A 16,017-nucleotide genomic window follows, 5' to 3' on the forward strand; every position below is an offset into this window, starting at 1 on the left:
TGACAGGGCAATCCTGAGCCAAGTTTAAACCCTTCTAAGTTGAAATCAGTGTGCTCAGAGTAAGGTGACCAGATTTTAACATTGGTAAAGCGGGACACCATTGACTGGGGGGTTCTTGATTAAAAATTTGGTCTATATGGAGCAGCAAAAAGTTTCACAGAATGCATAGAATGCAAAAATAGTATTTTAATTTCAACATAAGTACAATTTGCCAGGTGCCCCCAGATATCCCTCCAAAAGTGGGACAATCTGGTCACCTTAACTCAGAGCAATATGCTAAGAAGTATAAGGATTGCACTTTGGAGTAATGGAGACAGCGAAGGCGGTGACTGTTAGTACAGCATGGTGTGTTCTCCAACTTTTGATAGCCACAGTATGCCACAGGTGAGATAGGTCAAGCTGAGAGAGAGTGTGGGAGTGGCCTAAGGTCACCAAGGAGTTGCACAGCAGTAAAATGTCTTAGCTCACAATATAGAAAGAGAAGTTTGGAGTTGCATATTGGAGTAGCCCAAGTGGGGTATTTTTTAAAAGGCTAAAAGTGAAAAAAAAAGGTTTTTTTTTTGGGGGGGGAGAATATGGAGAGGAAGAGAGTGATTGATTCTTTTACATACATCATAGTCATGCTAAAATCGTATCCCAGCCAGTCCTCAGAGATCGGTGTAGATTATGGTTTCATACCATTTTCTCAGAGCCTCGCATTGAGAGCTGAGCACCACTCAGCCACCTGCCTTGTGCTTCATTTTTTTTCATTCTGTACCTTTTTAGATATTACCAATAGTTGATACGTATGTTAGTTGATATGTTAACCAAACAGCCTCAGTGATAATTGCCCAGAACCTGGTCCCTCTGGTCCCTTTTGGCATGACTTGAATAATCTGTACAGGTGACTTGATCTTAACTAAATTATATGTACATTGTATCTTCCTTCCATTATCCATCATTTATGCAAGAAATTGAAACCCTGACCAGACCCATACAAACTTAGCTTCAGCAAGATTGTGGCATCACTTACTTTTCCACCTTGTCTTCATATACCATGTTATCAACTTGGGCATCTGAAAGCTGGGTTGATTGGGGGGGGTGTCAAAGGCTCTTATGCAACTTTGCCAAAGCTGCCCTTTAACTGGCTCATTCCTTCCTAGGCATGTAACGAATTTACCACGCATGTGATGAACCTTCTCCGAGAGCAAAGCCGGACGCGTCCCATTTCTCCAAAGGAGATTGAGAGGATGGTGGGCATCATTCATCGGAAGTTCAGCTCCATTCAGATGCAGCTCAAACAAAGCACTTGTGAAGCAGTCATGATCTTGAGATCACGATTTCTTGACGCCAGGTAGGTGACTGAAAACTGTTCAGTTTTCTTCACTGTTCACTGTCTGCAATAGCAATGGAATGTCCTTGGTGTAGGAGTCAAAGCAGGCAAGGATAAGGTTTGGAAAGTATGAGGCAGGGACAGACTTGGAGAGTATTGATCATCTTATCCAGTGATTAACAAAGGGTACAACAATTTCTTTTTCTGTTTGTTTGCTTGCAAGCCCTTCCTTCCTTCCTTCCTTCCTTCCTTCCTTCCTTCCTTCCTTCCTTCCTTCCTTCCTTCCTTCCTTCCTTCCTTCCTTCCTTCCTTCCTTCCTTCCTTCCTTCCATCCATCCATCCATCCATCCATCCATCCATCCATCCATCCATCCATCTAGTATTCTGGAATCTGCATCTTCCTTCCTTCCTTCCTTCCTTCCTTCCTTCCTTCCTTCCTTCCTTCCTTCCTTCCTTCCTTCCTTCCTTCCTTCCTTCCTTCCTTCCTTCCTTCCTTCGTGCCACATTCTATATTAAAGGGGTAAGTTGTTTTGCACTGTTGCAACCTTCTCTCTGTGTTTGAGAATTTCATAAAAAGGGTCACTCAAACTCCAATTCAATTGAGTGGGGAGAGCAGGGGAGTGGAACACTAGCATGGTAATGGGAAGACTAAATGACGCCAACTACTGGAAATTCTCATCTAACAGTACAGCAGCTACTTTATGTTGATGTGGCAGTTGTTATCAGGTGTTAACCATTCAATATCCTTTTAATTTGCACTTCTAAGATGTTGCATAGAAGGGGAAAGCCCCTCAGTAGCAGAGGAGTGACAAGTCATAGAGGCTGGCAAATGAAACCAACCTTTTGGATGAGCTATATGTGCTCTGAAAAGCATTTGGCTGAGGGGATGTCTGTGATCTCTCAGGGTGTCTCAGCATGGGGCTTTCAAAGGGAATCTTTGCTATGCCCAAGCTTTTAAATGCAGCCATTTTCCCCGAGAAGGGGACAGCAGTGATGAAAATGGCCCTTTAGTTGCAAACACAGCGTGAACTTGTGCCAATTATGAACTAAGACATTTGTACTAGACTTGTACTAGAGTAACATCCTTTGCTGACTTCAGGTGAAGGCAGACATTTTAGCAGTGGGTCCTTCAGCCTCAATGTGTCACCAGTTTTTCAGCTTTCTTTGTCCACATGCGTACCCACACTCCAAATGGTGGTTATGCCTTCAATTTTGGCTCTACATGCATATCTTTGGTATGCTTATCACACTTTTAAGTGACTTGCATGTTTATCCACATATATGTTTACCTTAACAGAAAGTCTGCTGACATCTGAGAAAGGTAGGTATGTTGGGGAGGGTGCAGGCATTGGCTATCAGCTGGTTCTAGCTGTCTTTTTCTTGTTTCAGAATGTACTCCATGGAAAAGCCATGGGGTGGGACCATATACTGGGACAGAAACAGATACAGTTGTATTGAAGATGGTGGGAGTGTTTAAAAACCAGCTCCTCTTGCTCTTGAAATGTTAATATTGTCTTCAGCCTTCATGAGGCTGTACTACTGGGTGTGTGAGGAGCCAAAACTGGATCATCCAGTTTAAGTAAGAATCGCCTTGGCTGTATTTGTAAGTTGAGTATAACATGAATTTTCAAGGGATATGAGATTTCCAGTGCAGCAGAACTGAGAGGTGTGACTGCCAAATCGTGCGGTTTCTCTGAAGCCAAGGGATGGCTTTGAAGTTGGGCCACGCTGATTGGTTACAAGGTTCTTTGTCATATATGTGCCATAAGGATTGGAGACTAGCAGCAGCTTCTCCATATTAAACAAAGGCAGACATGTTGTTAGTAATCAAGTTCCTTCTGGTACAACCCAAAAATGGGAAGAAAGGGAACCCCTTTGGAATGCAAAGTAGTTTTTAGCAAAGAGCATGAACTGAAGGCAAAATAAATGGAAGCAGAGTAATGAGATAAACCTGACTCCAGAGGGGAACAGCCTGCTGGGGAACAGGTGTGCCATGATACTGATAGGTTGCAGCAGGCCAGATGGAAGTTCCCTGTGGAGTAGCCGTCCAATGACATAGGCAGGTAGCCTGGAGGGGGACTGGAGCTGGGAGAAGAAACACTTTGAGTGAGTTTTCTGTCGAACACCCTTTTGTACAAAGAAAGAAAGAAACTGAGAGGAGAGGGAAGGCGAAGCAGCTTGTGGAGGAGCATTTTTCATAGCTCTTAAAAATATTGAATGAATCTCAACAGGTTTTTAAAAAATGGAACATGAGCATCATGAGTATACAGCCATTCGAAAACTCTCCATCTTTAGCAGGGCATCAACATATTTAACAGTTAAGCCTTAGTCTAAATCAGGAGTAGTCAAACTGCGGCCCTCCAGCGAATGCTGGCAGGGGCTCATGGGAATTATAGTCCATGGACATCTGGAGGGCTGCAGTTTGACTACCCCTGGTCTAAACCTTCATGGTGTGTCATTGATCATTAGCCAAATATGACCTCTCCATTTTTAAAGGATTCCTTGTAGCATTAGATACTGGGCAGCAGTCAACAAGTGAAAGCTGTTGATTGCAGACCTGGCTTGTGGGATGCCCTGTGGCATCTGACTGGCCACTTTGGAGGCAGCATGTTGGACTGAATGGTCCATTGATCTGAATCAGCGTGGCTAGTATTACATCCATCAGCTTTGCAATCAGAAGGACTGATAACAATTAGCCATCTGTGTTTTCTTCTTCAAATACCTTAATAACTTAGCAGTAGTTTGTAATGGAATTTGATAACTGATAGCATCCATAACTTTTCTTCTGAAGTATTCTTCCCATAAATCTAGGCATATGGACAGTTCTTCCGTATGCGCAAAAATACCAAGAACTTGTCCTATGCCCCGTTAAACCTTTTACTGCTGTTTAAATAATACATTAGTCTGTAGCCACAAAAGAAAACAGGACTGAAGACTAACAAAATTTATTCCTGCCCAAGCTTTCATGAGTTGGACTTCATCATACGTGTGAAGTGTTCAACCAGCAGGCAGGAATATTTATTCTCAAAGAGCTCGCAGTTTGGACCAGTTCAGTGCATCAATGACCCAAAGCCTAGTACAAGGGTGTCATTAATGTAATACTTCTCAGAATTATTTTTTCTTGGGTACTTGTATCTTATAAATATCTACTACATAGCCTTCAAATGTAAATCCATCTGAATTTCTGGTTGGCAGATATCTCTTCTAAGTTTTTAGAACTTGACTGACATTGAGATTTGGGTCCTGTTTTTTTAGGTAGTGGGTTGTGGGTCTGAATTTTTCCTCCCTAGGCAAGCAACGCCTGTCAAAATACTACTTCTTCCTTATCCTCTTGCTTTTGCCTTAATGTAGCAGAATGCTTAAGCGAGGGGTGAAATATCCTCGCTGTAGTCAGATTCAGCATCAGGCTGGATGTGACACTGGGGGGTCTCTGATAGTATCTCCAACTGTGGTGACTGTAAGAACTGAAAGACTGATAAGCAGGACTGAGAAGCTGGGAGAAACAGCAAGGAGGGGTTTAAAGTAAGAACCCATGCTGTGATTCGGATCTGAATTGCCTGCTTTCTGATGACTGCTGTTCAAACTTTAAAGTTTTGCTTTAATTCTTAGTCAGAAGAAGCTCGAGGAACCCTTGCCCTGCATGCACCTTCCTGGTTAGCTTTCAGTGATCGCTTCTCACAGCTTTCTTTTCTTTCTTTTGTTTTCTTCACTCTTCAGGCGGAAAAGGCGTAATTTCAGTAAACAAGCCACAGAAATCTTGAATGAGTATTTTTACTCTCACCTCAGCAATCCCTACCCCAGTGAAGAAGCCAAAGAAGAGCTGGCAAAGAAATGCAGCATCACAGTATCACAGGTAGGCTGGGGGTTTCCACAGGTTGCTTGAGAAGAAGGGCTTTTCTCTTTGCCTGCTTGCCCAAGAGCATCTAGAATCTGGCATAGCTGAATTCTGCTACAGAGGAGTTTTTGTTTATTATTTAGTTCATATATACCTTGCTCTTCTCTCTGATGGGGGAAACAGTGAGCCTTGCCTTGTTCTCATGTCTTCCAGGTTGCCCTCAAATCTACCCTGTTGTGGTAGCTTAAGCTGAGTAGGCATGGTTGGCCCAAAGTCACCCAGCAAATCTCCATGGCAGAATACCTAGTTGAACCTGGTTCTCCCAGATCCCAATCTAACCACTGCACGGCACTGGTTTTCAGTTAGTCTTGATCTCTCTTCATCTCTCCTCTCCCCTGCATTGTTTGAAGAACTTTCAGCAGCATATTGGATGATAAAGAGGGAAGCTTTAAGAAGTAGGACTTAGCAGCAAGCCTCATTTGCCTGCTTCTAATCTAGGCTCTTTAGAAGGCCAGATCCTGAAGATGAAACTCAAATACTTTGGCTACCTCATGAGAAGGAAGGACTCGCTGGAGAAGAGCCTAATGCTGGGAGCGATCGAGGGCAAAAGAAGAAGGGGACGACAGTGAATGAGGTGGCTGGATGGAGTCACTGAAGCAGTTGGTGTGAGCTTAAATGGACTCTGGGGAATGGTAGAAGACAGGAAGGCCTGGAGGATCATTGTCCATGGGGTCGCGATGGGTCGGACAGGACTTAGCAACTAACAACAACAATCCAGGGTACTGTGGCTTTGCAGAGGTGTGGAAATCACCAGCTCTATTAAGAGCGCCTCTAGTTTTCTGCACATAGTGGAGAACATGCTGATTCATCCCACTGAAATATGGGTTTTGTATCTAACCCACATTCTTTACAATCCAAATTTTCCCAGCTGAAATCAGGTATATTGATTGTATCCTCTGCTGCTTCACTTTTACCACCCAGTCTCAGTGATGCACAATCTGTCTGCAGCTTCTAGGTAAATCCACTGTCACCATTACCATTGGCAATGGAAATTTATAATGACTGCCATATATTCTTGGTCTGCTTGCTTCTGTCTTCCATCCTTGGTATGTTGCATAAATCATGTGGTCCTGATTTGTGCTTAGATATGTTCTCCCTGGCCATCAGAGAGTACACCGTTGTAACCATCTCTATTTCTGTTTGTCGCATCCCTGTGAACTTGAAAGACATACTTCAGAATTCTGGACAGCAGTGTATTTACAGAATCATGGTTTCATTGAATGCGATGGGGAGTACATTGAGGCACTGACAGACTCCCACTTAGAGCTGAGATCTGCTAGAGTTTTGCAGGAGGAGTAAGGATACAGAAACATTTTCACAGTTTGGCTTTTGAATTATCGATCAACTATCTTTCTGCATGAAAAGTGCCTAACTAATAGGGAATTATAATATTATCCTCAAGCATTTTTTCTTTTAAAAAAAGCAGTAGTTAAAATAGCTGCCGATCAGTTTAAGATGCCAGAGAGAATATGGAATCTTATTAACAGTGACGATACAGAGTCTGCCTAGCTCTCTGCCCAGTGCTGTCACATTTCATGAAAAGATAAAATGCCACCGATGGCTCTGTGAACCAGATTTTGGTTGGTTGTGGAGCAACATACCACTATAACCTGAGAGGCTCTGGAGAGGAAACTGAAAGCCTGTTGCTTGCATGAAACACTCCTTTGCTTTAAGAGCAGCTTTGCAGGCTGGACCACGTTGCTTCATGCAAAGCAAGGAACAGGTACTGGCCGTATAGAACCTAACAGCACATCTTGGGATGCTGTCACAGGGAAGAGCAGGCTTGCCACAGCCTCTTCACCGTTCCATGATGTGAAATCCCTTACCTGTCAATCAGATTGTTAGATGAGCTGGTCCGTCTCGCCTGCCATAAGCTCATTAAATCTTAATGTTGAGTCAATACATTGAAATGTATTTTTTATGGGTCAATTTCCCTTCGATTGGTTGAAGTCCCTATGAAGCCTCTCACCCTTAGCCAATTGGAACACAGCCCTTCGGTAACAGTTCAATGACAGCTGTTTGTGCCTTAGCAATAAAAACTCTAGTAGACAAAACGACCGAGGCGCTTGGTACATTAGAAGTGTCAGAGCCTTAAAATACTGCTGCAGAATCCGTGTTTGCTGCCTCAGAAGAGACAACTTTAGCTGTGGGGAGAGTTTTAGATTTCTATTCATGCCCAAACATACAGTTTTAACGACTCAGGGCTTTAAAGACATCACAGTTGCCTTTAATGTGAGCCGCTTGCTGCACCAGCAGTGCACCGAAAGACAAAGCAAAACTCACAGCGACAGAAAACGGGAACTTTGATTTCGTGTTTCTCTGGTAGAGGGAGCTGGTGGTTATGCCTGAGTCAAGAAGCATAAATGCTTCAAGGATGGGGTTTTCAGATGGAGGCTAATTTTCAGTGCTCACTTCCAGCACATTTACAAATGAAACCTGCTCAGAACGGAACATGATTGTTGATAGACTTTTGCTGACTGCGCTCAGTTTTCTTGCTCAATTAGAGAAAGTCGAGTATGGATGAGATGGGGAAACTTTTTAGGATCTTCTGAGTTGCCTTTTCGAGATTTCTCTGAAGCCTGCATCTTTTCTCTCAATCCCACCTGTGTGCCTGCTTCAGAGGATCCCTTTGGGGGCACACTGTGACTTCAAAAAGGCATCTGGTTTCAGTACTACTTTCATTTCTGTTGTACCTATTTTTGTAACTTAAAAGCGGAGAGTTCTGGTAAGTTAACACGTTAAGCTTCAATCTGGCTGTTTTACATGAGTGGCCGGAAGAACATATGCAGCTGCCTTTGCTGAATCAAACCATTGGCCCGTTTAGCCTAGTCATAATAATATTTGGCTGTTATGTAACAAACCTGCCCAGCCAATCACAAGCCTTGTTGAGCCAAAGCCCCACCTGGTACCCTTCTTGGCAGGCACTAGAAAAGGTACCTTGGGTACCATGGCACCCCTTGACACCATGTTGGGTACCCATTTTCTAAGGAAAATATTTTCTCTTTCATTCCAGAGAGGAAATATGGGCTAGGGTAGGGGGTAACAGGGACATGGAAATGATATTGGGTGTGAGCAGGTTTGCAAGGCACGATGGCATCCCCTTTGCAGAGGGGTCAAATACAAATGCAAAGCCTTTACTGACATAACGAAAATGAAGAATATAACAAGAATTTGTTTGTTTGTTTGTTTGTTTATAAATTCAGACCTGAGGCGGCTCAGGTTTGCAAAACAAAGCAGCTACAGACAATTCCTGAACGGTCACAGCAGTTGTGGCGTTCATCTGTTGCAAGTTGGCAGCTAAAATCTGAACTCAGATCAGTGCAATCGCGTGCATCTTGACAGGGTCCTTCTCATTCAGTGCTATCCCACTACAGCGTTTCCCATCTAGATGGAAGATATTAGCCTTGCAGAGGGGTCTTTCTGAACAGTGATTTCTGAACAGAGAGCCTGCACATCCATTATAAGGCTTGCAAGTTCTCTTTTAGAATGATTACCAGCATAGCCTCCAAAGGGAACTTTTTCCTGTATAATTAAGACCCAGTGTGGGATTTGGTTAATAGGTCTCCAGTGCAGTGGTGGCAGATTTCACCAGTGCAGGGACACGGCAGTATTGTTTCAAGGAGGAGTAGAAACGCCCTGCATGAAGGGGAACCGTTCTTTGTTTTCTTGTGTGAAGCAAAGGGAAATTCACAGGCGGTGAACTACCCAGCTGCATAAGTCAGAGCAATGAAAATCTGTTAAAGGGTTGCTGTAAAGGTTACACTGGGGAGGTGGTGATGTTGCTGTTTGTTACCTCTGTTACTAAAATGTTAATGCAGGCATTCAGCCCTTTACAACTGGCTGCACCGATACACATAAAGTTAACCTCTTCATCTGTGTAATTAAGAAACTTTCCAGGAACAAACATGAGCCTGCGGGGCCCTGCAGAAGGCATTTTCTTGTTCTCAAGATCTCTTTACCCTGTTTTGCACTCAGTCATTATCCCTTGTGCTTCTCTGCTGCCTACTGCTGCTTGCACCACGAAGTCTCTGTTGTCCTGGGGGCAAGAGGCAAGCGTGCAAGTGGGCTTCTTTCTCTCCCCTTCTCTTCCTTGGAGCCAGAACTTGGGAGCTTCACAGCAGCCTTTGCTAGCGATTTGCCCTGTGGCTGTTTTGTTCATACACATGCACAGCTGAAGTGTCTAGTCCCATAGTCCTCAGCAGTGCTGGGGGGTGGGGGGGGAGACTCCCACCTCTGCATAAACACAAGAGCCTCCTGTTTTGGCTCTATTGGACAAGCTAAACAGCCCCAGGGTATGTTGTTTCCACTCCACTTCTTCTTGCGCTCTTAAAGCTCCTTCGTATTCTCAGACCTTCTGGCTGATGGGAGACCATGTGCCAGTAGACACTAATTAGAGTTTAAAAGTGAGATGCAAGTATGATATTTTTTTTAAGGGAAAAGATCTCTTCATATGCATTTTGAAGTTATTTGCTCAAAAGCAATAGAGCACTGAAGCCTGATCACATAGAAAAACATGGCTCCTTTGTGATTATGGAGGGAGCTCCAGTCCATTGGGTGGGGCTGGTGTATTTATCATGGCCTTCTTCCATGAGAGTTGGAGAACTACCCTTTTCACTTTTGTGGATCAGTTGGTGCTGGGCTGCGGCTCCTCCTTGTCTTCCTGCCCGGTTGCTGCCTCAGGGGCTGCCCTGCCACTCTGCCATCGGCTCACCATTGGTGCTCTCCAGTGGCCGCCATGGCTGGGGCTTCCCCTCGGCATGGCACTGGGCAGCTGCTGCTGGCAGCGCCCCCCAGTGGGCAGCAGGGAGTCAGGGGCGCCAGCGGGAAAGCAAGTGGAGCAGGGGCTCAGGTGGCGACGGCGACGTCCCTCAGGAAAAGACTAACCTCCCCCCCCCCCGGGCCTCAGTAAAATTGTCAAGCGTTGACCGGTCCCTGGTGATAAAAAGGTTGGGGACCACTGCTCTAGTGCATGCACTACACTCCCTCATTTGCTAAGATTAGAAGTATAAGGACATAAGAGTCCAACCCTGACTGAATTACAGGGTCCTTAGATTAAGGTTCTCGGCCTTTGGGCTAAGATAGTGTTTGTGAAGATTCTTTGTTCAACTATTAGTCAGAGGTGGATAGGCTGGGTGTTAATGTGTTGAGCTATCTTGTTGCTTGTCCCCAGCACCTCCTGTTCAGATGCATACCAAGTCTGAAAACAGACGTTCCATTTCAGCTAATGTCTGAACAAATTTAGAGTCCAGGGGCACCCTTAAGGCCAACACATTTTTATTCAAGGTATGAGCTTTCGTGTTGGTCTTAAAGGTGTCACTAGACTCTAAATTTGTTCTGCTGCTCCAGACCAACATGGCTCCCCACTTGAATATAGCAAATGTCTGCCATTTAACGTTTCCTTTTGTGAAGTTTGTCATCTCTGTGTGTGCATATACGTAGATGCGGCAGCACACATGCGCAGACACCACCATCACCCTCGCTATATGAGGCGTGGAGTGGAGGCGAGGCAGCCAGAGCAGCCAAGGAGGCCAGCGTCACAGGCAGCAGCAGCCGGAGTGGCAGCGGCAGCATGGTGCTGGCCTTCTTCGCACCGCCTTGGTGAACTACGAGGTGGCGTGGAGGAGGCAGGTGGGAAAGGTCAAATGACCCCTCGAGGGGTCGCGACCCCCGGGTTGAGAACAGCTGCATTAGTGTATCCAAATGAGTGAGGTTCACGTGGTGGTGTGAGCAGAACCAGTGTGAAATCCTAGAGTCTGTTTCTAAAACTCCAGTGCACATTTGTGCATGGCACCCGTCAAAGAAAAGAAGAGATACATGGATCTGGGCCTGTAATTCTTTTTCATGTGAATGAGAAGAGCTATATAGGAAGCAGATTATGGCACAGTAACAGGAGCTTGGATGGAGCTCTGCTCCATTTATTTTTTTCTCACAGTTTTTTCTCCCCACTCCTTCTGAGGAGCTCAAAGCAATCTAGAGGTTTTCTCTTCCTTCTTCCAATTTTGTCATCACAACAGTCATTCGAAATTTATTATAATGGGAGAGAGTTACTAGCCCAAGGTGATCCAGTAGGCTTCATGGGTTTGAATCTCTTTTCCATAACTCCACCACTGTTGCCTTTCCAAAGATGCACCCTGGAGAGTATTGCACTCTGGTAGCATCATTGGTAATCTGTGGATCTTAAAGATATTCGTTCATTCATTCATTCACTCACTCATTCATTCATCCATTCATTCAATTTTTAGACCGGGTCTCTGTGTGGACTCGAGGTGGGTTACATCACATATAAAACCTATTAAAATCCCCAGCCAACATAAAACCAAGCATAAACCAAGCCAAGATTGACAGCTTAATCTCTCCCCCGCCAGCAGCCATCCCACCTCAGGGAGTTTGCCCAGCGGTAAGGTGTAGCCTCTGGGGGGTCCATAGAACTTAATCCTGGCCTCAGCCAAAGACTTGGCTCCATTTTGCAGGCCCTGCAGAACTTTGGCAGCTCCATCAGGGTCTTCAGCTCTCCTGGGAGCTCATTCCATCAGGTCAGGGCCAGGACTAAAAAAAGCCCTGGCCCAGGTTGAGGCCAGGCATATTTCTATAAAATGCCCCAAGTCCTCTTGCAGGGAGGGGTGGTAGAGAAATTAAATAAATTGAAATGATGTGTACAGACAAATGGTGTGTCAACATTCATGAAGAAGAGGGAAGTTCAGCAGGTACAGCTTCCCACCCACCCCTTGCCAAAAATTTCTTTGTCCACCTGTCTTCCCATTGACCACAGTCATTTTTAAAACAAGGAGAAAGGAAGACAGGTTTAAAATTCAGTAATGAGTATCTTGTAGTATTTGGAGGAAAGGTAAATCTAGGATCTTCAGCTGTAGGCCCTTGTGTGATCCAGTCTTTCAAGTGAACGTTTTGATAACTGGAGAGGATTAATAGACATGCCAGTGTTCTGTTTGTTCATCACAGCACTTATTCTCTTGGCAACTCAGAAGGAGGAAGAATAATAGAAGTACAGACTGTGGAAGGTTCCAGTACTTAACCTGACTTTCCACAGCCAGTTGTCCATGCTGTTCTTGGTCAGCTTTTTCCTCTTTCTGCTCCTTCTCACATTTCTGAGTCTGTAAGGAAGCAGATTTGGACTTCATGTTGCATTAAGTTGCAGGTAGGAAATTAATGAGGTTTGTTTTGATATTGACTCATAAGTTAATATGTAGAGCTAGCCTCTCATAGTACATACAACGGCAGCTTTATTAATATGAATTCTGAAGATAATGTCATTTTTAAGAGTGTGGGAGAAGTAATTCTAGAAGGGGGGGAAGGTATGTCTTCTGAAGAGCAATGTCACCTGGAATTTAGACTTCCTGATCAGCATGTGTTCTCACAGAGAAGAGATACCATAGTTTGCTTTTCAGTTATCAAGGCTGTCAGATAGACGGCTTGTGCCTCTGCAGTTGAGTCTTTTGGGGCAGGGGGTCTTTCTCAGTGTTGTGCTCCCTACCAAGGGGCAGAGGTCTCATCAAAGGGGTGCCGAAGAGGGTGGGAGAAAAAACAGGCATACATGTTAATTGGTAAGCACAATGCAGAGAGACCACTTAACTATTTTGTGCAGACGTGGGGCTGACTTATGGTTGGATTATGTGGGAGGAGTATGTTTTGGCACTAACGTTTTACAATGAAGAGTATAGTTGTTATATATTGTAACATGTAGTTTAGCTCTCATTGGCTTATTTCTGAACAACTGGAAAATAAGTGTGATGCATCTTCCCCCCCCCCCCTTTGCATTCCTTCTGCGTGTCATCGGTGTAATCTCGATACAAACAAGAGTGCTATAATGTTTTGGTCTGCAGTGTTAATGTATTGTTAGCGTACATGTTTTTTAGTATGCTAAATGCTTTACAATTTTGGCATTCATAACACAGCTGAATTAAAATCTGAGCTCTATAGGTGATTCAGTTAACTACAAGTGCTGTTTCAGTTATTCACAGGATTGTTTCAGGGAAGAAGTATTTTTCAAATTTCCATTTTGAAAAGCTGCATTGTTTTAGTTTGAGTTCCCATTGGGAATGCAGCCTCCTTTTTTTATCCCCCACCTCCCACTCTTACTGGGCTATGAGCAGGGGTGGCTACATTCACCAGAAAGCCAAACCAGGCATTGGGCTGGTCAGCAAACCAATTGAGGGAATACAATCTCTCACCTCATCTCCCTCAGTGATACAGATGCTACCTCCCTGTGACATGTAGTTCTTGGGATGGTGAATTCACGAAGCGCGGGAAGAAGAGAGCAATTCATGGTTGGCCATCAGGCACCCTATATAATTTTGCCTGACTATTAAAACAAGTAGCGGCAACTCACAGCGTGTGTGTGTGTGTGTGTGAGAGAGAGAGAGAGAGAGAGAGAGAGAGGAGGAGGAATCAAAGGAGTCCCCCCTCCTTCTCCTCCACCCTCCAGCTCCAAGGCAACAAATGTCTGATTAGCATTCATTGTGTTTCCCATTCTTTTTTTCATTGTCCCATTGAATGGGCCAAATGGACCTCAAGGATCCCCCTCCCTTACTTCTTTGGAAATAAATTCACATCCTTACTTTGTACACAGGAACCATACCATTCACTGACCTTCTCAGGAAGAAGTACTTTCAGATGCTAGAGGCCTTGCTCTTTTAGCAAAGTCCACAGGCTCGCATGGCATGGCAAAAGCTAAGGTGCCTCAGGAATCATATTCTTGCTTTGAGATTTTCAAGTCTGGTTTTTGGTGTTCTCCAGATGACAATTTACATGGAAGAAATTCCAGAAACATCCCTGCAAAAGAAGATAATTTTGTCCCCTAGCTAGCCCCACAAACCTAGCAATGGTAAAACAAATGCAAGTCCATTTACAATATCCGGATTTTATAATCCGTTCCCTTTAATTAGGAGCAGAGAATAAAAGTGCGTACTGCAAACAAGCAAAAGCACAGCAGAATGTCTGTCTGCTCTTTGTGGTCCATAAATTTGCCGCTTCCCTTGGTTTTCGATAACGATGCTTCGGTGACCACCGATCCTGTCACAGATCAAATGTGCATCTCCCGCAAGTAATAGTCCTTGTCAGGGAGAAAACCGGAGCCACCATCTCCACACAGTTGTGCATCTTGATGATTTAAGTAATTTATTGTCCTTTTTTATTTAACATTGTAATTAACATGATAAATAAGTGCAAGGGTATTGTTTGAAATGTAATATACAGTTAAGCCCAATTAATTAATTGGCCTTCAGTGATTGGGAGCAGAATGATGTTCTCTGTGTGTTTTTTTTTTAATGTGAAGAGATAGTTTGTTTTAATGAAAAATGTGCTACTAAATAGCTTTATTTTTCTCCCCACCACAAAACTTCTAATTCTTTCATCTTCTCAAGCAGAAAAAGGCTTGGAAGGATCGATACCCAGAATGCTTCATGAATGATGGTATCAAGCATTTAGCATTCTTTAGCACCCTAAAGAAGCATTAATTTGGGTATTATTTTCATTCTTGCCTTCTTAAAGCAGCAGCTTCCAAACTGCCTTTTAGAATCCTGAGGTTCATGATCTGATCAGGATCATCTGATTGTTTGTTGTTCATTAAGGAGCTTCCTTAAGCAGAATGGCCACCACATTGATCTCTCCCTTTAATGTGCACCTGAATGTATTCTGGAGGTCATGCTCCTAATTTACATTGGGTAACAGAGAGGCCCCAGAGGTCAGATCCATCCTGTATATATACCGCATGCGTCCTCAAACATATCCTCAGGCTGTCTGTGATGCACAAGGCCAGATATGTAGGGGGAATCCTCCGTGGGTCAACTGACATGGAAAAAGCTCTCTGGAAGCAGGAAGTATGAGACCTCTGTTTTGTCCACTGTGTATTGGGTCAGGAAGAATATTGGACCATTTCCGCACAGAGGTGGACAACGCGCCACCTCCTGCTTGCAAACACATGATTGTAAACTGAGTGTTTGGTCACTTCCTGACAGTGGAAGTCTGCTAATAGGGAGAGGCCTGCTTCATCACTCGTCCCCCCCCCCTTTCCCCATTCATGCCCTACCACCAGAAAACAAAAACATGAATGTGTTTTAGATAGGGTTGCTGCCCACTCCCAATATTACTGTGCATGCTGAAGAGAACATGACAGTACATTTTACTTCCACTGATACATGGGCATGTCGCTTTGTGGTTCCATAGCAATGCGGATTGCACCATTAAAAAAAAAATAAATAGTGATCCAGAAATGGAGAAGGGAGGGTGGGTGTGAGGGTGGGCAAACCACTAGCAAGACGTCCGATGTCTCAGAAAACCCTGAGCAGGTGCCAAGCCTACCCTATTGTGTCCCAAACAGCAGCTGGTATACAGAAGTGTACTGCCTCTGAACCTGAAAGCTCCATTTAGCCATCAGAGCTAATAGCCATTGGTGGACCTAAATCATGATTTTTTTCTACTTTTCTTTTTGTGCCCCAAGCTATGAAATAATTTGCTTACTGTTAAGCTTGGCCTAGAAAACCCAGAATAACCCAGGGACCAGTACAGGATTGCTCTAGGGAAAAGAAAAAGGTACTGATTAACTTTTCTCTGATCCAGGCAGATCTTCTCAGTGTCCTACTTTGTGCCTCTTGGGTCCCATGCATCAGGAATCCAGAGTGGTTCCCATGAGCACTTTTGTTGTTGTTGCAGGCCACTGCAGTTAAAGTATCATCACTGTCATTATTTGGGGCTTCAAAAAGGTATCCTAGCAACAACAAATGTGTGTGTCTTCTGTCCAGTCTCACCAGTTAAGCATAGAGACATAGACATCTGCAGACTAAAGACAGAACTGTGC

General features: G+C 44.2%; 1 protein-coding gene across 4 annotated transcripts in view; it reads left to right on the forward strand.

The window, feature by feature from the left end:
• Positions 1 to 16,017, forward strand: part of PBX3 (PBX homeobox 3) — a 213,124-nt gene that overhangs the window by 175,593 nt on the left and 21,514 nt on the right. For all 4 annotated transcript variants that reach the window (XM_077305400.1, XM_077305403.1, XM_077305404.1 and 1 more), the window contains 2 exons: positions 1,143 to 1,333; positions 5,030 to 5,165. In XM_077305400.1, coding sequence (XP_077161515.1) covers positions 1,143 to 1,333; positions 5,030 to 5,165 — 327 coding nt within the window. The remainder of the gene's footprint in view (positions 1 to 1,142; positions 1,334 to 5,029; positions 5,166 to 16,017) is intronic.

The sequence above is a fragment of the Paroedura picta genome, chromosome 12 (genome assembly GCF_049243985.1).
Source record: "Paroedura picta isolate Pp20150507F chromosome 12, Ppicta_v3.0, whole genome shotgun sequence".
NCBI lineage: Eukaryota > Metazoa > Chordata > Lepidosauria > Squamata > Gekkonidae > Paroedura > Paroedura picta.